The sequence below is a fragment of the Rhinolophus hipposideros genome (assembly GCF_964194185.1).
Source record: "Rhinolophus hipposideros genome assembly, chromosome: 22".
NCBI classification, from domain to species: Eukaryota; Metazoa; Chordata; class Mammalia; order Chiroptera; family Rhinolophidae; genus Rhinolophus; species Rhinolophus hipposideros.
The window spans coordinates 3,577,019-3,604,062 of record NC_138068.1 but is presented as its reverse complement, the minus strand read 5'-3'; the positions used below and the strand labels follow the sequence as shown (position 1 = coordinate 3,604,062).

General features: G+C 44.5%; 1 protein-coding gene across 4 annotated transcripts; it reads left to right on the top strand.

The window, feature by feature from the left end:
* The first annotated feature begins 250 nt into the window (after positions 1-250).
* On the top strand, positions 251-24,772 carry STX16 (syntaxin 16). 4 transcript variants are annotated; one of them, XM_081033286.1, is made up of 8 exons: positions 251-557; positions 14,757-14,864; positions 15,254-15,394; positions 16,252-16,417; positions 17,381-17,472; positions 17,957-18,100; positions 19,324-19,404; positions 21,813-24,772. In XM_081033286.1, exons 1-8 carry the CDS (start codon positions 426-428, stop codon positions 21,915-21,917), a joined length of 969 nt encoding a protein of 322 aa, XP_080889412.1. In that variant the 5' UTR covers positions 251-425; the 3' UTR covers positions 21,918-24,772. The 4 variants fall into 4 exon arrangements, with proteins under 4 accessions (XP_080889412.1, XP_080889409.1, XP_080889410.1 ...); XM_081033283.1 differs by having other exon boundaries at positions 275-506; XM_081033284.1 differs by lacking the exon at positions 251-557 and adding an exon at positions 6,969-8,100.
* The last annotated feature ends 2,272 nt before the right edge of the window (positions 24,773-27,044 follow it).

Sequence of the window (27,044 nt, the reverse complement as noted above, 5' to 3'; positions counted from 1 at the left end):
GAGCGGGTTAGGGGAGGGGGCCGGGACCCTCGGGGGTCCGCGAGCCTAGGGGTCGGGGGCTTCAGGGCCTCCGAGTGCAGAGCGGGATTGGCGAGTCCGACGCTTGTAGATCCCGGGTCGGATTGGGGAGGGGTCTCTGGGACGGTGGCCAGCCACGCCGGGATTGGGGGGATCTCCGTGCTTGGAGATCGAAGGCCGGACTTGGGGAGGGGGAGGTCGACCACTGGAAAGCCCGGGCGCCTCGTTGAGGAGGGGTCTTTGCGTTTTGGCGACGCGCAGAGCTGCGCCCGTGCGGCCTGAGGGCTGAGGCCTGGTCAGCAGGAGCCGCCGGGCAGGGCGGGCCGAGCGGGCCGGCGACAGCGGGAGCGGGACAGACGGGCCTGGACGCGGGCGGGGGGCCCGACAGGGGGGTCCCAGGGGCAGCCATGGCCACCAGGCGTTTAACCGACGCTTTCTTGTTGTTGCGGAATAATTCCATCCAAACCCGGCAGCTGTTAGCCGAGCAAGTGAGTAGTCACACCACCTCCAGCCCTCCGCATTCACGTAGCCTGGCTGCGGTGAGTCTCCCGGCGGCCTCCCGACGCACGCCCCGCGGGCACTGCGGCTCGGCCTGTCTGTCTGTCTGTCTGTCTGTCTGAGAAAAAGAGGGTCCGAGTAAGAGGGCGACGCACGGGGTCCGGGCCGCGGCCCCGAGCCCCGGTGACCCCGGCCGGGGACGGCGGGTGTCGGCCCTCCCCCGCCGCGCTGTGTCCTCACTTCCGCCCCCCCCCCCCCCGTCGTCACCGCACGGCCGTCCGCCTCCAATTTACATACGTTTTAACACTCGGGGTTGGAAGCGCGGAGGCTTCCTGCAGCCTTTTCGTTTCGCGTGGTTTTAACCCCCCGCCCCCGCCCCCTCCCCCACTGGGCCTCACTTGGGTCCTAAGGGCCGGGAGGCGGAACCGCAGGCCCTAATCCTCGCAAATGAAGAACACGCTCCCCCCCAAACGGGGAAGGAGTTGTTGGGTGGTTTTTGTCCCCCCCCCCTCCGGTTTTCTTTTAATGGCCTCGCAGCCCTCTGGGTGGCCGTGTTCCCTGCGAATAATCGCTTCGCTGTTTCTCCCGGGGGCCTCTGTCTGCGAGACTGGAAGGTGCTAGGTCCTTCGTTTTCCATGTCCCAGACAGGAAACGAAGCTTTTCCCTCCATTCGAACTTAAAAAACAACAAACAAACAAAAAAACAACAACACAACACATAGTGTGTTTGTGAAAATGAACCCCTAGGTAGCCCATAGGTTGGGCTATTAATCAAACCTGAACCTTTCTTGAGCTCGGCGGTAGACTCTTGCACAGGGAGGGCTCGGAAAGGGGACTGACGTTTCCGTGTGTGTTGACGGGGGCCGCTTTCCCTTTCTGGGCCTCAGTTTTCTGCTGCTGAATAAGGGGCGGGGGCGGTCTGGGTGATGTGCACAAAACAATGGGGACGATTAGCCTTGTCGTGTCTTAAACGGAAAAGTGAAGTTATGAAACTAGTTTGCAGGGCGGGCTCCTGGCTCCAGATGGGCCAGGTTTCAGTAGAAGCAGCGGTGGGGGAGGAGGGAACAAAGTCATCCCACATCAGGTTCCTGGGGATTATCCTGGAAACACACAGTTTTGGAAATCTCACACTTACTTCACTGTCTTCGAGTTTTTGTTCTTTACAACTTTATCTAAATGCTTCAGTTAAATTATGCTGTGTGTCTTCATTACGGACAGAATGTCTACCCAGACCGTTTTTCTTTTTTGTAAATCACAAGCGGATTTTTGCTCCTATAGAAAAGCTATTCTAAGCCGTGTGAGCAGTTTTAGGAATAAAATCACGTATACTCAGATAAAACAATCATAGAAAACAGGGATGGAGTGTGTTTAGGTTTTTATTTCCTTAAGAATTTGAAGGATTTTTGCCTTTGTAAATGGAAAGAAATGGTACTATACTGAAATAATTATAAAATGGGAGTGGGCTGATTCCAGGTTAATTTTGAAAAGGATATTCTGAAATAAGCCAAGAACTAGAGAGTTGAAATTGAATGAATAAAATCCCACACTGGAATTTGAGATTTGTTTAAAAAGATGTAAAAATCGCGTGTTCCTTAAATGGATTGATTTTATGCTACCCCATGGGGGGAAAAAAACAACTAAAACTCGTGTCAATGTTTTTAAGGTATCAGTTTTAATTGATTTGTTTGCTTTTAAATTTTTATAAGATTCAAAACACCCTGAAATGTTGGGTAACATGAGACTTTTTTTTATTATTAATCAGTAGGTCAAACGGTTTAAAAACCTGGTAGCTGAGACGGGCAGCTTTTAAAAAGTGCATCTCTAACTCAAACCGATTTTTAAAATGGTTTTCTAAGTAGGCAATTAAAAAATGTATAAGCTAAGTCAAATAAATAAAAACTAATAGCTAAAGTACACAGTTTGGAAAAATAGATATGTCAGAAAATGTACAGATATATGTAGGTAACTCAGACAATTTCTTGAAAATAAATTTCTAAATCAAACTAAAGCTACATGTCTAAGTCAACATTAAAAATATTTTTCTGTATGTTATGCCATTTAAAATGCTACATACTTATACTAGTCTGACTATTTAACATCTTTCTTAGATCATAAAGAATCAGAGCATTTAAAATATTTTATAGTCCATTCAGTCTATCTAAAATATAGATTTACAATTAAAGAAAAATGGTTTGCCTAAGTTAGAATTAAAAAAGAAAATACATATATTTTAATTGCGTGCATTAAAAAATACATGGCATGTCACAAATTTCTGAAGTGTTTAGGGGCAAACTATTATGATATCTTCAGTTTGCTTGCATTTGACTGTACAGAAACGATTTCTGCACACACATGCACACATAGTCAAACATGGCATAATGTTAATGGGACTAAATAGAGGGTACCGTTTTTTACAACTTTTCTGGAAGTTGGAAAAGTATTACACCCATTTTGGGGGAAAACCCTTGTCCAACACAGTTTTTCAAAACTCCATTGAATAACTCGAGCTATGTTTTTTACTTCATGTCTAGCTCACAAAAATTTTAAAACCTCATTTCTGACTTTGCAAATTTCAAAACCATTTAGCAAGTCAAACAAAACTGCAGCTGTCAAATTTGAATATGGGCTGGGTCTTAGGTGATATTAAGAAATCATTAGTTAAACTAATTAATTAGTTAATTTTGTTAGAGAGGTCTACTGAAATGTTTAGTAGTGAAATGTCAAAATATCACTTCATATTCTTAACCTCCCCAATAATTTGTTTCCAATAAAGGAAACAAATAAGGCCAAGTGTTACTAATTGTTAAGTGTAGTGATGAATATGTGGGAGGATTTTATACCATTTTACATACTTTTCTGTATACTTTTTTGAAAAAGTATAAATAAAAACTTAAAACATGTACCTGTCCTGTTAAAAACATGAGTAAAAAAAATTAAAAGGTGACAATTGGCAAATATTTGTCTAAAACTCAGGTAATAAAAAGGAAGTAATTAAAGTTTAACTTACCTGTAGTAATTTAAAAAATTACAACCGGAAATTTCTAGTTCCTAGTTAGAGGAAAAAGCTGTAGAAGTTTATTTTAGTTTGTGTTTTTGTTATCTCACACACCACTGAAAATAAATGATATTTAAAATAATGGTTGTTTTTTTTGTTTTTTAGCTTTCAACCTGAATTTTCACGTCCTTATTTAAGGAAGAAGCTGTGGAAATTGGTTGTAAAGTGGGGGGTGTGTGTGTGTGTGTGTGATTTTTTTGAACGATAGGGCTTTAAGCACACCTAAAACCCTATTGTTCAAAAAATGTAAACATGCATTTTTTTTCACACGAGTTTGAGGAAAAAACTAGAAGTTTGTTGGTGGGGTTATTGTAGGTTACCTATACGTGCATACCAAAACAGTTTTATGCAGCATTCACACAAATATGTCAAAGCTAAACAGGAATTTAAGGAGGATGTTTAGTGACCAAACAAACAAAAAGTCCTTAGGGCCAGAAGGGACCTAAAGGTCCTTTGACCCAACATCCTGACTGATAAACCTATGCCTGCGATAGGAAATTCCAGCAGCCAGCCCGTCACGCCGCCTCTTGTACAACCAAAACAGCCTGCCTCTGTTAACCCCAACTACATCTGTCTCTTGTATCCTGTTCTGGCTCTGAGGGTCTCTGACACTGGAAGCCCCCTGCTTTCTTCTGCATAATAGCCCTGCAGCCTTCTCGTTCCTCCCCGCTTTCTCTAGCTCAGCCTTCCAGGCTCAGACGTGGGGGTTAAGTTTTTTTGCCAGTGTATGAAGTCTAGTTTTTCTGTGTCCCTTTTAAAGTTTAGCACCCAGAACTGAACAAATTCTACTTAATTGTATTCTTGGTTTTGTTAATGTTAGTGAAACTAATTGTTAAAAACCCTGGGGTTTGACTTTGAGACCATCAGCCTGCGAAGGGCAGTTGTTGGCATTTCTCATTCATTCTGTTTTGGCCTCAGTTTTGCATGCACCATCCGTGCTTATGCCTCAGGGCCGCATGAAATAAAGGAAAGAGCGTTGGACTCAAGTCTGGGAATTTAGACCTAAGTCTCACTCCCGCGACTGACTCTGAATGTGTCTTTAGGCGAGCTTTTTAATCTCTTTGGACATCTTTTGCCTTTTTTGTAAATGGAGGTGCCCTATGGGTTCAACAGTACTTTCTAAATTCTGTTTCAATACAAATTGTTTCCTACGGCACATGGCCGTATCTTTGAATTTTAAAAGGCGAAATGGTAGTCAACAACAGCAAAAATCCTTAGAAGCAGCTCCAGTACTGTGCAGAAGTAATTTTGACCTCTCAGCCCAAGCGCAGGTTTCAGGCAGCTTGGCTTCAAGAAGCTGAAATGAATTTACCAAGTTAAATAATCATTCCAAAAAAATGTGTCAAGTCTTGAATGAATGAAAAGTAGCTGCTGAGTTGCTGCTGGGATCTGACAAGGTGCTGTGTGATTTCCTTTGATCTGGAATGATATAATAGAGGGATTGCGGCGCTTTGGTAGTGTTTACTGCCTAATCTATTCTCTGCTTTAAAATAATGCATAATCTATAAATGGAAGCTAGAGTTAATTGGTCTTAGATTAGTTTGAAACTAGCACATTAGTTTTAATTAAACATGGTGTGCTTTAGGCGGAAAAAAAAGAAACAGGATTAACTATGGTTGTAAGAATCCGAGGCCCTTCTTCAGTCTTGGCTATAATGTTAGCTGATTCATTGAGTGTTTACTGTGTGCCCAGCCCTGGGCTCAGGCCTTTCCATGTGCAACCTCATGCAGCCCTCCCAGAGCTCCGTCAGATAGGTGGTTGTTCTTCCCATGATCCAGATAAGGAAACTGAGCTTTCGGGGAGTTGGGAAACTCGCCCAGTGTCGCCCACCTCGCAGGTTGGAGAGCGGGGATGGGAACTGAGGCAAACCAGCCAGAGCCCTTGCTGCTCTCGTGAGCCACGGGGTCTGGCTGCTTTTCCAGGGCTTTTGCTGCAGGTCCTGGAAAGTAATGCAAGGGCCCATTGTTTAAAAAATTTTTTTATCTTAAAATAGGATAGCATCATCCTTTCTCTCACTTTACAACCATACACAGTTCATTTTAACTTGCATTTTGAAGATTCTAAGTTTTAGTCCAGGGTGAGTCTGTTGGAAAATTAGTTCTCTGCTTTTAGAATCCAAGTATGAAATCATTGTATATTTCTCTTTAGATCTATTTGTTTTTCTGCTTCTAAAGATTCCATTTGAGCAGTGAGGTTTACTTGAGAATAAGGGTACTTTGTTGAATAAAAGTGAAGCGAACTTTTATTTTGGCAGTAACGGAAATAAAGTAAATATCACTATAGCATAGACCTGTATTTCCAACTCATTTTACTCAACTTTTCCAGACTTCCTGAGTAAACACAGATGGGTTTCCACTTATTTTTCAGTTTTATGTAGAAAGTTCTTTAGGCTATAAATTCCACACGCCACTTGGAGTTTTCAGTATTTGCTTGATTATATGCCACTGGCAGGTCAGAAACCTAGATTTAGACATGATGAAGATTTAGAAGGTGCTGATGTGTAGTAACGTGTTTTCATTTGGCTGTCTTTTGGATTTTCCTGATGGTAATTCTAAATGTTTGAATTTAGGTCTTAACAAAATTTTCTGGAATTTGGTAGCGGGGTGGAGGGGGGGCGATTTTGAAAGCCTTCTGTTTTTAGGTAGCAAAATTGGATGGGGGGAGTTCTTCCAAAAGATGACCTGAATTTAAATCCTGAGGTGGTATGATGGTAGCTGCCTATCACCAGTCATTCCCTGAATTGTTAATAAAGTTAGAGAGGCTGGAAGGTGGGATGGAAAGAGGCCTGAACACCTGGCTCTGTCCCCAACTCCGCCATTAACAGGCTCTGTGACTTTGGGGAAGTGGATTTATGCATTCTGAAGCCTGCTTTTCTTATTTGTAAAAACAGAGTCATATCTAGCCTATGATTCTGATTTCACCCCTTATCAGCTAGTAATTGTAGACACCCAGAGATTGGGGTGAGGGCTTGGTTAATACCCCAGAGGACAGGCTGGTGTGGAGCACAGACGCCAGCTGTGGTTTGCAGTAAACCGTCTTCAAGGCTTGGTGCCAGGGCGCTGCTGAGCGGCCCTGTGCACGTTGAGACACCGGAGTTAGGGCTTTGCCTGGGTCGTGTTTTATTAATCACAACACTTCATGCTTTCTTGCTGAAAGTGTTGTTGAGCTTTTAAAAAAACGAAAACATTTTAGAGTAAACGGTAATTAAATCAGATTTCCATTTGACACTATCTTCTCTATTAATATCTCCTAGCACTACAGCTACGGCAGGGTGTGTATAGAATATAGTTCTCTTTTGCCCTCAGCAAATGGCAGAAGGAATGAAAGGACTGGCAGTGTCCTATAATGTCAGCTAATTGAGTCTGTGCACGGAGGAATGCTTGTTTGATTCCATTTTTATTGCTGTCATTGTATAATAATGTTTTAGCCTTTATAGACCAGTTTTATTTGCACTATTAATTTTTAAATAAGAAAGTTATATTTTTAATTTTCTAAATTTACCGTCAAGTATAAAAAAGATCAACAGTTGATTATTGACGTTCACCACTAGCTATTTCAGTGATCAATGCTGTTAAAAAAAAAAAAAAGACTTAGTTGTTTAGATTATCTAGCATTAGTAAATGTCTGTTGGGAAGATAAGAGTTCCACGTTGATCTAAAAAGGAACCTTCAGTTTTAAATTGAAACTTAATCCTCTGGCTTCCGGGGCTTCTTCCTTCCTTAAAAACAAAACAAAACACCTCTCCTTATCTGTTTGTTTTGTTTTGTTTACTTGCTTTCATAATAGCTTTAGAAATAACTATGTGCTTTCTAGACTAATAGTAACATGTGCCTGGCAATGGGAAGAGTTTTTCTTTTGCCACCTGTGTCTCTCTCTCCGGGGAAGAGTGGCTTCCGGCTTGCTGATTACCACGGAGAAAGCCCGTCAGTGCGGGACTGAATTTGTAGACACTTTATACAGGTGGTCCCTGAACTGTTATCCGAATACAGCCATAGAGAATTTTTGTGGGTTGTCCATGTTCTAATTTTGCTGCATTTGCAGGACTGATGGACATGTTTAAACGTGCATTTATTTGGCAGGGTAAAATTACATTTTAGCTTTGCTCTGTTTTATCTTCCTAAGGGAAACTTACACTATTGTATGTGACATTTGATATTTATGAAACAGATTGGTATTGCTTTTTAGTGAAACTAAAGCAAGTGTGTTTTATTTGTTTCTATTGTATTTTGATTTTTGCAACTATTGTTTGTTTTCCTATTGTTTCTAAAGCAATCACAGTAAATAAAAACAAAAAAACATGTTGATGTAGCTGTTTTTAAAAAAAGGAAAATCATAAGGGGGAGATTTTTTAAATGCCTTAGTTAGTGAGTAGATCTTTATTTTTAGTCAACTTTAGAGTTATTTAAAATCTCAGTGTTTTCTCAACTGACCATACCTTATCTGTCTGTCTCCATCCTGCTTTTTTTTTTTTGCTATCCCTAACTGGATGGGACTCACGGGAACCACATATCTCTTCAGGAGCTGGATGAGGTATTGTGTTTTGCATATTTTTGTATGTTCATAAAATTATGCCGGTTTTTTTGAAGTCTTTGGTCATGTATAAAATGCTAACAAGAGCTCACACATATTTTAGCTTTTGTTTTGAGGACTTACAACTGCTGTATTTAACAATTTAACACTTCGGATTTATTGAATATATTTCCACACCAGGTGAATTGTTGATTTAGAGAAGCATTTAGGAACATTATCTACTACTCTTGGGAAAGTGTCTCAACTTCAGAAGCAGTAGAGGTTGAACATTTTCTTGAACTTAAAATTTAAGCCAGATTGTTTTTCGGAGTGTGTGTGTGTATGCGTGCGCAAGCGCGCGCGCCTTGGTTTCTGAGAGGTGGGTGGTGGTGAGGGTGCTCAGGTGGCACGTGAAGGACATGCTGTCTGGCAAAAGCTCTGAGGAGGAGGACATAAGGCCCCCGAGCTGTGAGGGGGCTTCACGGTCACTGCTTCGAATGGAGCAGGTGGCCCTGAGTTTCGCTGAGTCAATCAGTGCATGGTCCCACATCTGCCCACTTGCTGGCAGCGTGCTTTCATGACTCATTAGCAGTTCACCCAGAAGATGGAGAGGGTACGCGTTCATGGCACTTGGTTCCAGTAGCGCCAATAAAGGCTGAAGAAAAAGGAGACTCAGCCGTGATTGTTCATTTTGTGTTTCTGTTACCTGTTTCAGCAGTGAAGGGGTGAAAATATGTTTCCTGATGGTAGACCTTTTACAAAGAGCAATGGGGAGGGGAAGCGTTGTTTGTTTTTGTTTGTTTCAATTTAAAAATATGGAGAGCGAGTGGGCTTAGGGTGACTGTCATCCAAACTCGTAGATTAAGATCTGCCTGTAGCTTCTAGAAACCTTCCCGCGCGGGTCATAACAGCACATGCGGAACCACCTGAATGCTCTTCAGTGAGGCTGGTGCCATAGCCCCTGGACCCAGCGCCCAGGGGGAAGGACCTGAGCAGAAGAGCGTGGGCAGTGTGATTCCTGCCCACTCCCCCCCCCCCCTTTTTTTTTTTTTTTTTTTTTTTAGAAAACTCATGCTTGTGTGTACTTAGAAAATTTCTGAAAAGAGACACAAGAAACTGTTAACAGTGTATACCTTCCAGGAAATGTCTGGGTTGGAAGAGAAATACTTCCTTGGTATTGCAACCTTCTTTCTTAGGTTGGATGTATGTTTCTAAATCACGAGCATGTATTACTTTTGTCATTAGAAACCCATTAGTATTTAAAAGCAAACCCTTGGCTAGTAGCTCATTGAGCCAGGTGCCATGGCCATGCTGGCTGAGGAACCTGCCCGCCGGCACCCAGCCTGGGCACTGGGCCCTGGGCCCTGGAGAGATGAGAAGTCACTTCAACTCACACACTACGAAGCAAAGCATCTCTGGGGAACAGTGGACGTGGCTGGCGTTGTTTAGCAGACTCTAAAAGCGTTAAGGCTCGGGGGCTTCGCGAGCAGGCCCTTTGGAATTGATGTCCCTTACTGAACACTTCGGAAATAGGGGCCTTGTGGCCCCCCGAAGGAAGTGTATGATGGGAAATAGCAAACAGTAGGATCTCCCCTAGGTTGAAGAGCCATTTGAATACTTTTCACTCGAGGGGCACGTCAGTGGTCACATTTACTGGGGTATCTGCCGTCTCCACTGGTGTCCAGTCCTTCCCGTGCCCTCTTTAGGCAGGTTCTGTAAACTGGCCCCCCACTGGAGGAGCTACCAGATCCTTTTGCTTTTCTTCTTCTTACGTAGCTTCCCGGTGTTTAAACGGGGTCTCCACATTCTGTTAATCAGAGACGCTGAATGGAGAGCCACTTTCTCCATCACATACGCTTCCCATGTCGTTAGAATTCTCTGAATTCAGTCCAGTCTTTCCACTCTGGGTACCACGGCCACCTCATCCCCTTGAGGAGTCCACTTGCCCTGTCTTGTCCTTTATTCCAAACCATTCTGTCTCTTATGAATTAGCTTTCAGGTCCTACATGACATATTTTATTTCATTCATTCATTCATTCATTCATTCATTGCATCCATTTATTGTTGACTCATTCAGCTAGTTAGAATTGTACAGTTATTACTGCTAAGTGCTGGGTGCTGAGCTCGGAGCTGGGAAGGTGTTGGGAATGGTGTCCGGAGCCTGGCTTTGCCAAGGCTGGAGCAGGACTTCGAATCCATGTCTTCTGGGAATTGTAAAAGTGAACCCCAGCTCCCTGCGTGGGTTAGATGGAAGCCACCCCTCGTAGGTGAGGCCTGAGCAGACTTTCCTGAGGGCACCACTTGGGCCTCCTGGAGTGAAGCCATCTGGTGGCTTCCTGTGGTCTGTCCACATTAGTTTGTCATTCTCCTACTCAGGCCAACTCGAAAATCTGCATCCTGGGGATACCAGTCTGCATTCTCCTCCGGAAACGCTGAGTAGGGCGTCCAAGGAGGAGGTTCACCCACCCTTTAGTCTGCCTCGGGGAGGTGTCCAGCCCTCCTTGCTCTCTGCGCTAACCTAGTCCCCTCCTATGACAGTTGTTTCCCAGGTTGGTGGTTTTTGAAAACTCAAAATAGGAAGTATTTAAAAATTACAAGAAGTAAATGGCAAGCTCCCAAACCACGTAGCCTGAGAAGGGCAGGGTGAAATAGTGGGGACGTGGCAGGTGCAACTGGGCCCCCTGCTGAGGGCAGCTTCCAGAAAGTCTCTGAACCAGGCAGGGCCTCAGTGTCTGTGTTTGAAAAGCCAGGAGCCATCCGATCCTGTCTGCAGGGATCCTGTCTGCAGGTTTGTCGTTGGAACTAAAAAGATCAAGTCAGTGGAAGGACGAGACTGACAGATTTAAGGGTGTATGTAATAGTTGAGAAAAAACGAAAATCCATTACACTAGCCACATTTATATCTAGGTGGTGCCATTCTCAGACTTTTTTATTTCTATATTTGCTGCACATTGAAAAGGTCTTGTTTCCAGCATTGTTTTATAATCACAAAAAGTAAACCCTTTTAAAGCTGTCACCGATTTTAAAAACTGTAGTGCTGACATCCCTGCTTCTCTTTCACCCATAGAACTGAGCTTCCTTAAGCCTAATTGTCTATTAGCGAAGAGCCCAGTGAGTTCGCCTGGGGTCTGACTCTATCGTGCATGCTGCTCGGTCGTCTCACGTGCAACAAGAGCTGCCAAGCTGTAATTTTCAGCGTCCCTTCTGGACTTTTAAAATGTTCATTGCTGCAGATAATCCAGAATTTTCAGTGTTGTTTCTTATTAGTGATGCATTATGGCTGGCCTTCATTTATTTTTTTTCTAATCTCTACATAAGCTTGCCATTTCTTCAATCTTACAGTTCATTAAATCAGCCTTCTCATAAAAACAGGGTTTTATAAGTAGGAAGGCTGTATATTTGGAACAGCAAGATTTATAAGTGAGTGTGTGTGTGTGTTCATCTTCCATGATCAAGAACTTGTCCATACTGTGGTCCTCTTCAGAAGCACAAATGTCAACGTCTGAAGTGGATCAAGGGGAAAAGATAACTTAAGTGAAACTGGCAATAAGCCTTTTGGGTGTGCTGTTTCGAGCATTTGTTGGAATTTTCCCTCATTGATGAGTTAGATGGCTCCGGGTTTGAGCAGTGCACTCCCGTAGTTCTTGGAGGACAGAACTACTAATGAAAGAGATAAAAATTCTTAATTCTTCTAAGTTTCTATTTTTTAAAAAAAATCTTATTTAACGAATATGGAAAGACTTTTTACTTTAGAAGCTCAAGTTCATTTAAGAAAAGCCTGAACGAACAATTTCATGTATTTGGAGGGGGGACTGAATTGAAATTCAGCAAGGATAAGTCAAGAATTAAAAATCTGGCAGTTTTTTAAGGTCTCTGTTGAGTAGGATGGCAGCTCGAAAATTGATATATCCTGGATCTTTAAAAAAAATTTTTTAAATGTTAAGTGAGATTTCTGAAATTGAAAGGGTGATAATTTTGCACTTAAAATGTATTTTTTATGTTCATATTTATTCCCATTTAAAATAATTCACATTTCTCTTCAATTGTGTTTTCCTTTCCCAAAACATAGTCTTTAAAAAAAAAGTGCATACTGTGATACGTTACAAATCCACCGATACAATAAAGGACACGTTTCTTCCGAGTAGAGCTGCATTGCTTTATCCCGATGAGCTACTGCTGTAGATTATACCAGAAAGAGGAGACATTATTCCCTGTGTCAAGTTTGCCGGCCCAAAGACTCAGCTGTCCCATCTCACTGGCGAAGTCCTGATACAGCGTCCAGAGCCGGCTAGATGGGCCGGTGTCTGTCCCCTTCATGTAGGAAGAGGACACTTGACAGTGTTCTCCCCAGTTTTGACTCATGCGTTTTGGGGGTGGGGGACCCTTCTATTGTGTAAAGCCAAGTCGTGCTTAAAAGCTGAATCCACTTCAACTAACTTCATATGTGATTTAAAATGTCTCGTTTGCTTCAGATGAAGATACTAATTACTTTACGGATGAGCTTAGATGAATACCATCTCCATACATCTTTTTCAGTTTAATGTATATTCGTAAACAGTAAAAACAGTACAAAATAATAAGATCATGAGTTGAAAAACTACAGACAAAACAATATTACTCTATTGAAATATGGTGTGATAATAAAATATAGTGGGTTAGATAATAAACTGGCATGCTGGAAGCACTGGGACCCACGGAAAGAGGTATGTTAGGTTTTGCTTTGTATAAACAGTAGAGGTTTAAGTTCAAGTTTTGCTCCTGTGAGGCCGCGACTGTCCCACCGCTGCTGTGTAGATGCTGGACGCTGGGAGGTGGCGTGGGGTGTGTTCCTGGTGCCGTGGTCAGTGTGCCTCGGGGTGACTCTGGAGCAGGACGTTTGAGGAGTAAACACTGCCTGTCCCTGTGTGTGGGACAGGCGTGTGCCTTGTCCCTGTATCTACAGATGGTCAGCAAGGAAGGCTGCTTCTTGACACGTGGTGAGGGATGGAGACGTATGGATCGGAGGACCGTGTTTTGTGCTATAGTGTTAATCCGAGGGCTTCTTGTCCTGATTTGTTTTTTTAGCCAATTGCAAGTATGTTTCGTGGGCCTGCCAAAGTGATTGGCAGCCTGTGGAGTGGATGGGGCTTCTGGAGTCAGCCCACCCAGGTTTTAATCTGTTACTAATAGCTTTGTGACCTTGGGCAAGGTACTTAACTTCCAATTTCCTCGTTTGTAGATTGGACTAATAGTTCCTAGCTCACCTAGTTTTTGTGAGGATTAAAAGCAGAAAAAGAAGGTAAAAGTCCTATTAGTTAACTCTTAAAAACAAACAAGGTGACACTGGTTGAGGAGGACCCCACCGAGCAGGGTGGCTGACACCCTGTTTTGTTTAAGACCTGAAATGACACTGGTCTGCGGCTCCACGTGGTGCTTCGGGAATTCGGGAACAGGGATGGGGTTCTGCTCCCTTCAGTGAGGTCACTGCGCAAGACGCGCTCCCCGAATCCCCAGAATGCCCCAAAAAATGGGGGTGCAGGGGGGAGCAGACGCAAGGCACCCAGTTGCTTTCAGGAATTTTGCTATAAACTCTCTCTTCAGAATTTAGGGTTTATTATTTGAATGCTTTTAATCTAGATTTCTTTTCTTATGTGATATTTTTTCCCCCTCATCTGTGGATTTTAAATTTTTGTTGGTTCCTTTATTAGAAAAGCAAGCAAGCATTTGCTGAATGAATGAGAAAGTAAATTTAGATAAATGCAGAGAAGTGGGGAAAAGGGCAATATAAATTCCTCACCCGATTTTGCAGTGTGATTTAGAAAATTTACAAAGTATTACCTATAAAGGACTTTCATATGCTGTTTTCCATTATTTTTTTGATCATCGTTTGGCTCTTTTGAAACTGGAATTATAAATTCTGAGCTCCAGAGGTTCCGTCAAGATCCTTTCAACCCCCTCACTGCCTCTGGGCAAGAGAACAGCTCACCCAAGCCCCAAAGCCCTGATTTCCCTCCGATCTAAGGCAGCATGTTATAGGTAAACAAGAACTATAGATACCATTTCAAAGGAAGTGAAAACGTTGCCTGTGGACATTTAACTGAAGAAAGGAAATGACAGTATAAGATTGCATTGAGATTTGAGGATTGCTTTTGCCAAATGGTGGATAATTTGCTAACCATTTAAGCAGTTCTTTCACACATTTTAACACATGGTTAATGAGCTTGTGACTAAGTTAACTGGATCAGCCCGATTTCCAAAATAAGCTAAATGTATGTAAGTAAACCCTGCTAGGACTGTTGAAAATTGTGCGCGTTTCATTTATAGCCTGGTACTGTTTTTTCACTTGTGTCTGATCACGGTAACTGTTGAGGTTCATTCCGTTCTATCCTGCTACCAGGACGGAGTAAGAGGCCCTTTTAAGGGTCTTTGGTTAGCTTCTTCATTACATTTCCATAGCCAGACCAAGTCAAATTCGTGTTCACAAGCATGTCCAAGGAAATTAAGAACTGGTGCGTGAAAAGACAGGGAACCAGTTCCAAATCATACCAGTAATAAAAAGCACGTTTATGGCGCGGGCAAGTGCATTTACTCCTCCATGTCTGTGTTTTCTTAGGGAGCGGCCCTTAAAGGGGGATAAGTGTGTGCTTACCAAACGTGAACTTGACCAATTTTTGTACTGTTCCTTTACCTCCCTGTAGCTCGCTGATGATCGTATGGCTCTGGTGTCAGGCATTAGCTTAGACCCAGAAGCAGCAATTGGTGTGACCAAACTGTCACCTCCTAAATGGGTGGATGGAGTGGATGAAGTAAGTGGAATGTTAGTTTCACACTCTCTTACTTGTATAAGTCCTTATAACATTAACATATCTTAAGCTATTTGCCCTGAGTACTGGTGGGCTCCCCTTGGAGGCACACCCCTGGGGAAGCTCGAGCTGTCCGAGTATCCCGAGTATCCCGTTTGCACACAGGAAGCGGGCTGGTGCTCCTGCCTGGTGCTAACTACCTGAACTCTAGAAAGAAACGGAAGAGCTATGTAACAGGAGGAATGGTGTTTGAGTTAAAAGTGGCTCACTCATCCGCCAGCCTGCAAGTTGGCTGAAAACTGAACTCTGACCCCTGAGTGTGGCTGGGTGTCTCAGCAGCAGGCCGGTACCTGGCTGGCGTCAGTGGGGTTCTGGTGATTTCGTTGGTTTAGATCCAGTACGATGTTGGCCGGATTAAGCAGAAGATGAAGGAATTAGCCAGTCTTCATGACCGGCATTTGAACAGACCCACCCTGGATGACAGCAGTGACCAGGAGCACGCCATTGAAATAACCACGCAGGAGATCACTCAGGTGAGCCGGGGCTGAGTGGGAATCCCCCAGGCTTCGCAGGGCTGGCTCCGAAGCCCTGACGTGGTACAACTCTCACCCTGGCCCGTCACTGCCCAACCTCAGGTTCCCAAGGGGACTGCAAGAGGCCCCGACCTCCTCCGGGTGTCAGCATGTGCACCCCACGTCTTGGAGGAGTGGGGACTGGTTTTTGGTTGGTGGTGGATAGTACTGTGGATTGATTTTAAAAATGAAACCCAGAGCATTCTGAAGCTCAATCATTTGACTTCCAAGTGTAGCACTTCTACTGTATACTAGGTTTACGCATTTTTTATGTTAAAGATGGTCCTCGTGGCTGAAAAAGATTGGTAGCTAGTTCCCCAGATGGAGTACATTAGTATCCTAGAGAAGTTTCTTATAAAATGTTAAGTTTGAGTAATTTTTAAGTACTATGACTAGTGTTTACATTTTAGTGTTTGCATCTTTTGTTTAAACCTCCTGGGTGCTGATGATGAGAGGAGTGTGGGCTGTGGAAAATGCCCTGGGATGTAAGGATGTTAGGATCTGGGCTGTTAGCAGTGTCATGAGGGTACCGTTCTCCTTTCGGCCCTCTGACTCCAGTGTTCCTATCTGTAAAATGGGAATAATATTACCACCACCTGCTGCACAGAAGGATGATGGGGATGAAATGGAAGACTGCGTGAACAGCGACACATGATAACGGGTGCCCAGCACACAGCATGCTGTGCTCTGTCACCCTGTCTGTGCCAGCCGGTGTGAACTGAGTGTGTTGCGTCTCCCTGGGACTCGCAAGGGGGGAGGCATTGGCACTTCAGGGCCCCTCGGTGGCGACCTTCCCTGAGCCCGGGACTTGTTGTCAGCTCTTCCACAGGTGCCAGCGTGCAGTGCAGGCGCTGCCCAGCCGGGCCCGCCGGGCATGCTCAGAGCCGGAGGAACGGCTGCTCCGCAACGTGGGGGCCGCCCTGGCCCAGGCTGTGCAGCAGCTGTCCGTCAGCTTCCGGTGCGCGCAGTCCGCCTACCTCCGACGTGAGTGCCTGTGCCCCGCTCACCGCGGACCCATGTTTGCTCTTCCTCTTTCTGGCTACTCGCTCTGCGTTCGGTCCTGTACCTTTCATTGTTAGTTTCTGAGCCCTTTCCCTGTCCTCCCCACACCAGTGAAACCACGCCTGATGGAGGCTGAGGACAGGTATCAAATAGTTCTCATGTAGGAAAACAAAACTTACTCTGTGTCAAGCTTCAAGAACTTGGAACTCAGTCTAGCTCAATAAAAACCTGTGGCTTCCTAGATGTTACAGCCCTAATCCCACTAAAGCTCCATGTTTGCATGACAACCAGAGTATTTGCAAGTGCCTAGAAACCTTTGGGGGGGGGGGCAGGTGGTCCTCCAGGCTCCCACTCCTGCTTTCCTCAGCCCACCTTGTCTTCCCAAATAGTGCAGTCAGGTTTCTCTACACCCTCATCTTAACCACCCTACAAACTCCTTCTTTCTTGTCACTGTGATCAGTAGCATCCCCCACACACTCCAAAAGACTAGTTCTCCCTCCCTTGGACAACTGGCATATTTGTATTTTAATTCTGTTACTTGTAAAATTTGATTTAGGGCCATTTGGAATTTTTATTAGAGATGCTTCTAGAGAAAAATATTGATTTTTTAAAGTGTTTTATAACAGCAGTTAGATTAAATATTTCTGCTTCACTTACAGATTCTCAGATGGTTGTGTCATTTTGTCATTCTCTTGGCATCAAGTGAATCGTACATATTTACAGTGTCATTTTGCTTTGAATAAACCAAAATGCTCGCATATTGTTATATATTTATAATCCTTTACTCTCCCCCTCCTCTCTTGGAGATGGGCTTCTTTTTAAAGCTGCTAAGAATGTCTCCATTTTGACTGTTGAGTTTTAATCTAGATTTCCCCCTTTTTAATGGTGGAACAGTAACCAGGATGGTTTACATATCCGAGTAAAGTGAATTCCTATCCATGATAGGCCTGAAGAATCGAGAGGAAAGATCCCAGCATTTTTTTGATACATCAGTACCACTAATGGACGATGGAGACGATAACACTCTTTATGATCGGGTACGTGAAGGGGCTGCCAAATCATCTGCTGTACACTTGTGCTCCGTTCTGCACCCTTCTCTTCGGAGACCGTACCGTGTGTACAAGGCAGATAAGGACCAGCGCTGCCGGACTTGTACGTCCATCAAGCAGTTTTGACAGCAGGCGGAAGAGACGTCATGGGGGCTATACTGTAGCCTCCTTTCCAGAGGCTACAGGCAGACCTTGTAATCTGCCTTCCAGAACCTTCGGGAAGGACGCTCAGGGTTGTCCCACTGGTTTTGCTAGCCTGCCTTGCGTGGCTTTGGCCCAGTGCTTTCAATCCCGCTTGTTTTGGGGATTTGGATCTCTCCTGTTAGAGAAAAATACGTGTTGATGTGTTGTTTATGTGCGTCATAGAAATATTCTCAGAATTCATCATTTTCTTTAAGTTAAAATGGTACACCATAGCTTTCTTGAGGGGGGAAAGCTAACATGCAAATGCTATGCTTTTTGGTTTTGCCAGGGTTTTACAGATGACCAGCTAGTGCTGGTGGCACAGAACACACTGATGGTGGAGGAGAGGGAGCGGGAGATCCGCCAGATCGTGCAGTCTATTTCTGACCTCAATGAAATATTTAGGGACTTAGGAGCCATGATTGTAGAACAGGTACGTGAGTTTACCTTCCTTATCGCTGGGTTCTCCTGCCATAAAATCTGGCCCCTCTGCACACTTTTTTGGTCCTGCCCTCCTGTCAGGAAAAAAAAAAAATGTGAGCCCAATGTATGTCTGTATGTGTGTGACTGCTCACCTACACGTTTGTGTACGCATGTACAAATTACACACACATACTACTGTCCATCTTCATAAAAAAACAATAAACCATTTTTTTAGATAAACAAATGTCAATAGAAGTTCTCCTGTTCCCTGCCCTGGGGTGCTCATGGGAGCACCTGACTTTGGGGGCCTGGTTGGTTCTGCCCACGCTCAGCGATGATTCTGGCAATAGATAAGGTTTCCCTTCTAATTTTGGCAGGTGATTGTGTAATGGCGACTGGAACCACTAGCTTTCAAGTAGAATTAAATTGTTTATTCACTGTTACAATCTGATTAGGATATTTTATTATCTTGCCAGTAGGGATTTGGGTCCTGATCCCCCTGAAACCAACTGAGAATGGAGTGTTAAGGCGGTGGGAGATCTAGTTACATTAATTACTCCCGTGGTTCCCAGGGGCTGTTCTTACTATCTCTCCTAATACAGCGTGTTTCTGTTAAGAGCCCTGTTCCTCCATACAGCCCAATGTTCCCTTTTTTCTATTTGAACCAAGAGATTAAGCAATTAAAAAAATTTTCCTTGAGGCAAATGTGTAATTGCACATGGGGATTGGAGCTTACTGTCACTGCTCTGACCCGTGGAGACCTGTGTTGACGTTTGTAGACGTGATAGTCCATTTCCAGGCCTAATCATAACCAGGTCCCGCTTAACTGCTGTTCTCTGCGTCCCTAAATCCAAGTATTTAAGCAGCAGATGAGCACACAAGCTAGCCCTTCTCCGCCCAGAGCCTGTTTCCACTGAAAGTATATTTCTTTAAAGCACCAGCAAGTCTGAATGCGGCACATCCTATACTGTCTGAATCCAGAAAAGAAGGCTCAATTTGTCAGTATTTCTTTCTTGTGAGCTAGACTTTATTGCAGCTAACACAGTACTGTACCACGGTGTGCCTGGTGCTGCCGTGATGGATTCCACAGCTTCCCGCGTGCCCCTCTCCACCATGGCTAAGTAACAGAAAATCCTGTGCATAACGAGGTCTGCAGTTTGCATAGCTCATTTCTGAAGTGCAATTTTCCCAGTTGGGGTTGTTGATTGTCTGTAACTCTCATTTATTACTCAGGGTACAGTCCTTGATAGAATTGACTATAATGTTGAACAGTCCTGTATCAAAACTGAAGATGGCTTGAAACAGCTTCACAAGGTAATATCCTGTCTTTCAATAGTTGAGAATTTGAGCAACTGTTGTCAAATATCAAGAATGCATAAGAGGTTCTCTTCCGCCATAACTGTCTTTCGCACTCTTGTCTGTTGTCGATTATCAACGTAGTAGTGGGAACATGGACTGTCTTTGTGGGGAAATGGACAGTATTGTTTCATTCAAAGCCGAGCACCGGGGCTGTTGCCATTTTGCTGTAGGTAGTATTTCCAGGTGTGCCTCGCTCTTGGATTTGAAATGGCTGAGAACTTCCTTCTGTGACAGTAAATTCTAAAGGAATTGGGTTTTCTTCCTTTTAGAAATATTCCATTCTTTGAGTCTTCTTGTTTTAGGAAATCAATTGTATGGGCGTTTCCCAAAATACGTGTTGAACGTTCTGTTTGCTTGCTGCTGCTGACGCAGGTTTCTCATGCTGTGACACATTTCTGATGAATTGCTGGTGGAGAATCATCTGGAGAAGCTAGAAATCTAATTTTCCCTTTTAATGACCACACTGTAGCTGTGTACTTACCTTGAGAAGTGTTTTGTTGAAGCAAGAGGATTATTAGCTATCTCATTCTTTCCTAATAAGGTGGCTATTTCAGGAATATTTTTCATGATATTTGTTAAAAATAAATGGCAAGCATCTTAGAAATCTTGTAATGAATTAGGAAACATACGTATGCTGCTGAGTGGCTCTCATATACAATTGGGTGCGTATTTTCTTTTAAAGGAATATAATACTTCACAAATAAAATAAATTCCATTTCCTTGTATCTTTCGGAACCAGTGGTATTTCTAGCCATATCCTGAGCATTTTTCTAATGCACTAATTTACTGCTCTGTCATTTTTCTAAAACCAGTCACTTCCTATAGCAGAGAGGGCCCATGTAATGGTATTATCAGGTTTACAGAAAGTGAGGCCAGGTCTCAGGTCTGTCCAGAAACTGTTCACTCTCTCCCGTGGGCTTGTCGCCATATGCAGGGTAGGCATGACAGCCCAGCACAAAATGAGAAAGAAAATGCTTTTTAAACATTTCGATTCAGTTGGTTGCCAAGCCTTGTGTACTAGAAGAGTGAAACTAACTTCAGTTTCTCACCCTATGATACCCAGGTTTTGATCTGCTGTTGAATTATGCATTGGTTTTGAAGCTTCTTAAAAACTAATGAAACACGTTTTGTAATAGAACACAGATAAAGGGAGACGCTTTCTCTGCGGGAGTGTGCAGATCTAGTGGGAACTAAATATTTTGTTTTAGCTTCTTGTTTATAAATCATTTTGAGAGGTTTTAACGTATATCATTTAGTTTTGGCTTCCCTGGTGTTCTGGGTTAGTTATTGGACAAGTAAGCATGCTCCGTCTTATCTGGCGAGTCACAGTGCTGTGGGTGGTAGGCTGGCTGTCTCCTCAGCAGCCAGCTCAGCTAAGGATGACCGAACCTCCGTGGTTGCTCCACAGAGGCAGGCCGGACTCTCCAGACGGGTTAGCCTGTCTGTCCTGGCTGATGAGTGATTCTGGTGTGGGCCGAAGGGGCGGGGTCGGCTCACTTAGCAAACAGAACTAGCGGTCGGGTTGTGGGAACTGTGGAAGAAGGAGCCCCGGGATTGGGTATCTCCGTCAGGCTGCGTCCTGGTCCCTCCCTGTCACCCAGCGCCATCCAAAGGCAGGCGGTGCTCTCCCTCGGTGTGGTTAGAGACACCCCACAACTGGGCTCCTCTGTGCTTTCTCTGGTCGCATTTCTGCACGACCCGCGTGGTGTCACGCAGGACACTGCCCTGCGTGGGCTTCTAGGCTGATGTGCACAGGTGAAGCGGGAGCAAGGGAGGGTGCGCATTTGGAAGGTCCTCCTGCTGTGTCATCAGAAGCACGGGGTAATGTCTCGCCATCCTTTCTGCATTTTCCCACTTTTATGTCAAAGGATGGACCTTCTTGTTGCCAAATGTAGGGAGGTAGGAATCAGGCTTCTTTGGGGCCATCAGTTCCCCTCCCCCCCCACACACACTCCGTTAGCCAGTAGTTTGGATGAAGGTGTGCGCTCATCCAAAGAACCATCCAGAAAGGGGAGGCTTTCATTGGCAGCATGGCTGGTCACGGTCGGTGGAAGGAGCGGTAAGGAGAAGCAGGTGTGTCTGGACTGGAAAGGAGAACCTTGACTTCTCCTGCCAGCTTCCTCTTAATGGTCGGTCCCACGCCGGCGCTTGATGAGTCCTGGGGAGACAGGCAGCTCGGCCGTCACGGACCCTCCCACCTGTGTTGACTGGATTCGCCTGAAGTGATGGACGGGATTGTAACGACGTAGCCTGGAGCAGAGATGTCAGTTACACAGTGGGGACCGGACGCCTAGGACGAAACGAGGGAGTGGATTTTGGATTTGGGGGAAAATGACCGCCTTCTTTCCCTCCTCTTTTTGTAGGCAGAGCAGTATCAAAAGAAGAATCGGAAGATGCTTGTGATTTTAATATTATTTGTCATCATTATTGTCCTCATTGTTGTCCTCGTCGGCGTGAAGTCTCGCTGAGCGGCGTCGGGTCTGTGTGCCGCACGCGTGGATCCGAGGGTGCGAGGGCCTGGGCCACGCCCCCGGGCCGCCTGCGCAGGCGCAGCCCCGTCGCGTGGGGGCGGCCAGCGTTTCCATGGACTCCTCGTCACAGTCGTGCTCAAGCCCGGGGCGTGGGCTTCTCTTTTTCCTTCGCTGTCAAGAATTTAAGGACCTTTGATACTGCCGCCGAGTAGAGATGGAGTTCTGTCCTAAGTTATAATATATTTTTTTTAGAAAGAGAAAATGAGTTGGACGTTTACAGGCCCTACGTAAGCTGTTCGATATTATATGTGTAGATGCTATTTTTTTTAGCAGTTATGTCTGAGCAGCATGTTAAAATAATTTTTGGAAAAAATTTTTTGAAAACCATCTGGTTTTTAAGAAATTTGGTACCAAAAATTTATGAGTAGAGGCAAAAATGCCCCTTCATGCTTCTCTATATATTTTCCAGTTGAAAACAAACTGAGAAGTCCTTCAAGAATTTATAATCCGTTCCCCATTAACTTAATTTGGCTTTTCCATCACTGTTAATGATCAGAGTAACAAAGTGTGAAAAATAAGAAACCATCATTGATGTTAATTAATACATTTAGATGGTCCAGTTAAAACAGCTTCATAAGTTTAAATTAACTGTAAATGGAGGATTCCTCATCTAAAATTTGTGCATTGCATTTTCTGCTGTAAACCAAAAGGGGTTGCTAAGCAAAACCACCTAAATTTAAAAGTTGGTGATTTGAACAAACCTCACATTAAAGAGAAGCTTGGCAGTGTCTTGCAAGTCACCAGAATTGGCCAGTGTGTCCCTGTGCGCGTCCCCAGCCATCCTTGCTCAATCCATTACTTAGATACTAACTACATAATGACCTGTTCAAACCAGACACCGTTTAATGAACTGTGATTTTACACAGAGGCCATTCTAAATGGGTCACCCCATTTGGATCTCAAATTATTAACCAAACATCACTCCATTTCACAGTAAAATATTCCACCAGTGGTTTGATTTATTGGCTCTCCCATGGCCACTTAACATGCCCAGGAAGTAGGCAGGCATATTCCTGCAGATTGTGGAAACTTTGGCTAGGCGGTCCCTCGTTTGTGTGAGCGCGGAGATCGCCGAAGTCGGACTTCGTTGTTTACTTACCTACTGTCAATATGGTGCTTGAATATATTCCTGGAACTGGAGAATGATGTGCAAAGTGATGGTAACTTTGAAAACTGAAGTTGTTCATGTTTTAATTGGGCTTCAGACACAGCTACAGTTTTAATGGTCTTTGTGTAATTTTTGATCGCTCTTCCATTGTTTTACCTCCAATGTGCTACATTTTATTTGGACCAGTCACATAAAATGCCTCTCTAGAATTGACGTTGAAGTTGTTTCTAGGCATTTAAACTCAAGTCCAGAGATTCAAGATGTCCAAATAGATCATGGGCTTACTACCCAATCCCCTGGCCCAGCCCTCGCTTCCCAAGTTGTTTATGACGCGAGGCAGCCACTGGTACCCTATTACTGATGTGGCCATGGAAGGTTCTAAAGATGTACCTGGCATTTAGGGAATCAGCTCGGTGTTCCCTGACAAACAATTATTTATTAGGAAAGAAGGTCAGGGAATACGAACCCAGCCCTCTTTGATTGACCCTAAAATGCGGGGTGTCTAGAGGTCTTGAAGGTAACTGTAGGTGTCTTTAGTCCCAGCCAGTGTAGACCAGCTGCTCCTTGCAATGGGGTGTTTAGGTCAGGGGCCTTCCCTCCCAGACGGTCTCTAATGGTAATAGTGGATTATTGAGTCTTACTATTCCTTGAAGGAAAGTGACCCTTTAAGAAAGGATCACCATCTAGTCATATTTATTCTAAGTGAAGAGGGTGATTAGGGTTGGTTTTTGTCCCCTCAATCCATTTGGGTAAAATAATGGATCTGATTAGAAATGGTTTTAAGGATCTCATGTGGGGCACGGGAACTGTCCCATTCTGACTGAAACCAGGGCAGTGGCAGCGAAAGCCCAAGCTGTCTGCTGCCGTAACCGTGTCCCAGAGGAAGAAACGGCCCAGAGCCTGTACGCCGCCTTGCTCTGGGCTCCTCCAAACACTGTATTTTCCTGTTGAGCCTTTACTTGGGGAAAGATCAGTAGCACTGGGCAAAGTAAGAAAAAACGAGTAATGGTTTCTGGGTACCTCAGGGTCATTCTTTGCCCCTGAAGGACCTGGGCTCCTCTACCTGCTGACAGCCACTGTCTGTGGGGAGGCTGGTCAACCGGCTCTGTCGGGGTCTGGTGGGAATGAGTGCTCAGTGCACTCTCTCCCCTTGCCTGGGATTCGCCCTGAGGAAGACCAGGAGGACGGCTCCTTCTGGGTGCCCTTGGACACCTGCCCCCTTTATGTGTCCTGGGGTGGCTCCGTTGACCCGGGCAAGTGGACCAATGTCAGTGTTTATTGTCAGGTCTCCAGAGCTCCCGATCTTTCCCCAGATTGTAACTGAAATCTACTGTCTCTTATTTTATTAATTTGGGGCTGGGAGGGTGCTGGCGTCGCCATGGGCGTGAAGCAGTGTATGTCTCTAATTTATCGGATTTACCGCTTTCTCTGCTAATTGAGAGAGCATTATTTATTTGTTTTGACACAAGTGCTTTCAGTGTTTTATCCCAGCTAATGGCTTCTTAAAGGTAATAAAACCCTTCCAACGTAATTGGTCAGATAAGACTTTTTTTCTTATGTGCTTAAATAAAGCAATTAGTGACACGCTTCTATCCAACATGACTTTTTTTGTCCTTTTTAAAAACTGATTTACTGTTACTGGAAAGTTTTTGTACAATAAAGCAATCATGCTGATTGAAGAACATCCTGCCATCCTAGTATTAATTTTAACGATGGGGTGCGTGTTTTCTTGCAGTGCATCTGTGTTGTGGGAGGGCCTGGCCATTTCTGTGATTGTTGGGCTGATGACTCTGTGCCTGAGGCCTTTGCCCTACATCTGTCTATGTAAGGGACACTTTTAAAGGGACCACTCTGTTCACTGTCCAGTATACAAAAAGGGAAACTATAAAAAGGCAGATCATTATTTTTCTGATGAAAATGTGTGCTTTCTATACATACAAGAAACATTTGGATATCTTCAAATAAAATTGTAGTATGTGTGCCTTGTGGAGAAGTAATTCTTACCCACAGACCCAAAGTCTAAGTGACTTTGAAAGTTTCCTATCCTGTTACCCTGAAAACTTCATGGATAGTGTTTGCCAGTTGAACTCAAAGCCAGGATTGTAGTTTGCTTCCACTGTGTCTTGTGTCTCCTCCTCGAAGGCGCGGGGATGGTTCTTTGTCAACTAAGTGTTAGCTTTCACCCGTATGTGCCCGATGGGAGATGTTATCAAGGCACCGTGAGGGCTTTCTCATTAAACGGACGAGAGCAAGAGCAGTTAGTCCAGTTAGTCACCTTCGCAAGCTGGTGTTTAGTCTTGCAATGCCACCGGTGCCCGTGGCCATTCGTTGTTCTCAGGGCCTGTGGAGCCGCATGGGACAAAGGCCTCCTTACTGTGCCTGCAGCTTGGTGTTTGACTAGACATGACCTCCCCCACCTGCCCATCAGCCACTGGCTCTGTCCAAGAATCAGATCCACTCTCAAAGGATAGACCTTTCCCACAGGCTACGACAACATTCTAGACCAGTGATGACATTGAAGAACTCATACCGCTGGGGACTGCCATAAATAGGGTGGCACCTATGAACATGGAGGCTGTGTGTGTGTGTGTGTGTGTGTTTCTTGTGTGATAACCTCGTGAGTTTTTCCCAGAGTGCTCGGTGGCCCACTCTGGCAATGGTGGTATGAGTGTTTGTACATACGGTCGCACACGTTGCCTGTTGAGCAGAGAGCTGGGGGCCTAGCCCTCAGGTGTGCCTGGCTTGCAGGTGTGGAAGCGTGGGCTGTTGGCTGGTTCCTTCTGAATGCCCCCAGTGATTGTAGCAGAACAGGCTGGGTACAGATTCACTCTGCTAACTTTAGTGAACAACTGTAAGAACTCGAATCATAAACCGAAGTTTGAATAACCTGGAATGCTTCCTGGTCTGTCTCTTGTAGTTCTGTGGCCACAGCAAAACGACTCACCTAGCCTAGCAGAATCTGTTTTGAAATTTAAAAGTATAGCATGTTATTCTACCTGCAGGCTTAATTTTGATCACCAGAATCCCTTATTCTAGTCAAAACGTGTGCAAACCATCTGGAGAGACTTGGCTGACATGTCTTAACAGAGGGATGGTCATTCGTTGGGTGTAGGGAGGACAGGGCAGCACTTTGGTGGTGCTGATTCATTGGTGAATTACCATGAGTTTCCTTTCCTCTGAGATTTAGATAGGCAGACTTGGGTCATCTGATGGTAGCTACACTTTGGAACTTAGCCCTGTGCAGACGTATAAATGGGGCCTCGAACTGTTAGCCCTTAGAAACTCCTGATTTTCTTTCTCTCTCCAGATTCCCTTGACTACCCAGATGCCACCTGTAACCTGGTTCCTGATGTTTTTTATTTAGTTTTGTTTAGAAATTGAGGGAAAACACCCCGCTTCAAAAACCATGAGTATTAGAGTGAACTGGTGAAGGCTCTGGGTGGGTGCACAGACTTGCAGCTCATCCGGAAGTGGCTCAGATTTAGGACCTGGAGTTAGATAGTGGGCATCAGCCATGTGCTGTGTGCGTCCTGTTCCCGGCCCCACACTCCTTGACGTCATTCCACCAGTCTACAGCCGAGTCTTCTTGCAACACAAAGGGACATTGCACAGAGCCAAATGGCAGTCTTATGCACAATTATCCGGGCAATTGAGGCAAAAGAAAATCATCATTTGTCCGATCGTCCACATTAGCTCTCTGGACTGTCCTGAATGCTCAGGATAATTGTGGGGGCCTCCACTTCAGCTCCGGAATCTGGCTAAAATGGACCATTTCAATGAGATTCCATTCAACACAGTGTATGTTGAAACCCGGCTTAGTTAGAATAGACCACTGGGTTGAGCGTTTTCTGTCTGTCAACTATTATTCTAAAATTGCTTTTAGCTAATCATCCATATTCCGCCATTAGTAATCACTCTTTCTCTCATTTTATATATGCCACAATGGAGGCAAGAGG

Excerpts from the sequence above, each read along its gene's own strand:
- STX16 (XM_081033286.1), top strand. The coding sequence starts at position 426 with ATGGCCACCAGGCGTTTAACCGACGCTTTCTTGTTGTTGCGGAATAAT. Across the intron at positions 16,418-17,380 it reads GCAGTCCGCCTACCTCCGAC|GCCTGAAGAATCGAGAGGAA; the intron begins GTGAGTGCCTGT and ends TATCCATGATAG. Across the intron at positions 19,405-21,812 it reads GCTTGAAACAGCTTCACAAG|GCAGAGCAGTATCAAAAGAA; the intron begins GTAATATCCTGT and ends CTCTTTTTGTAG.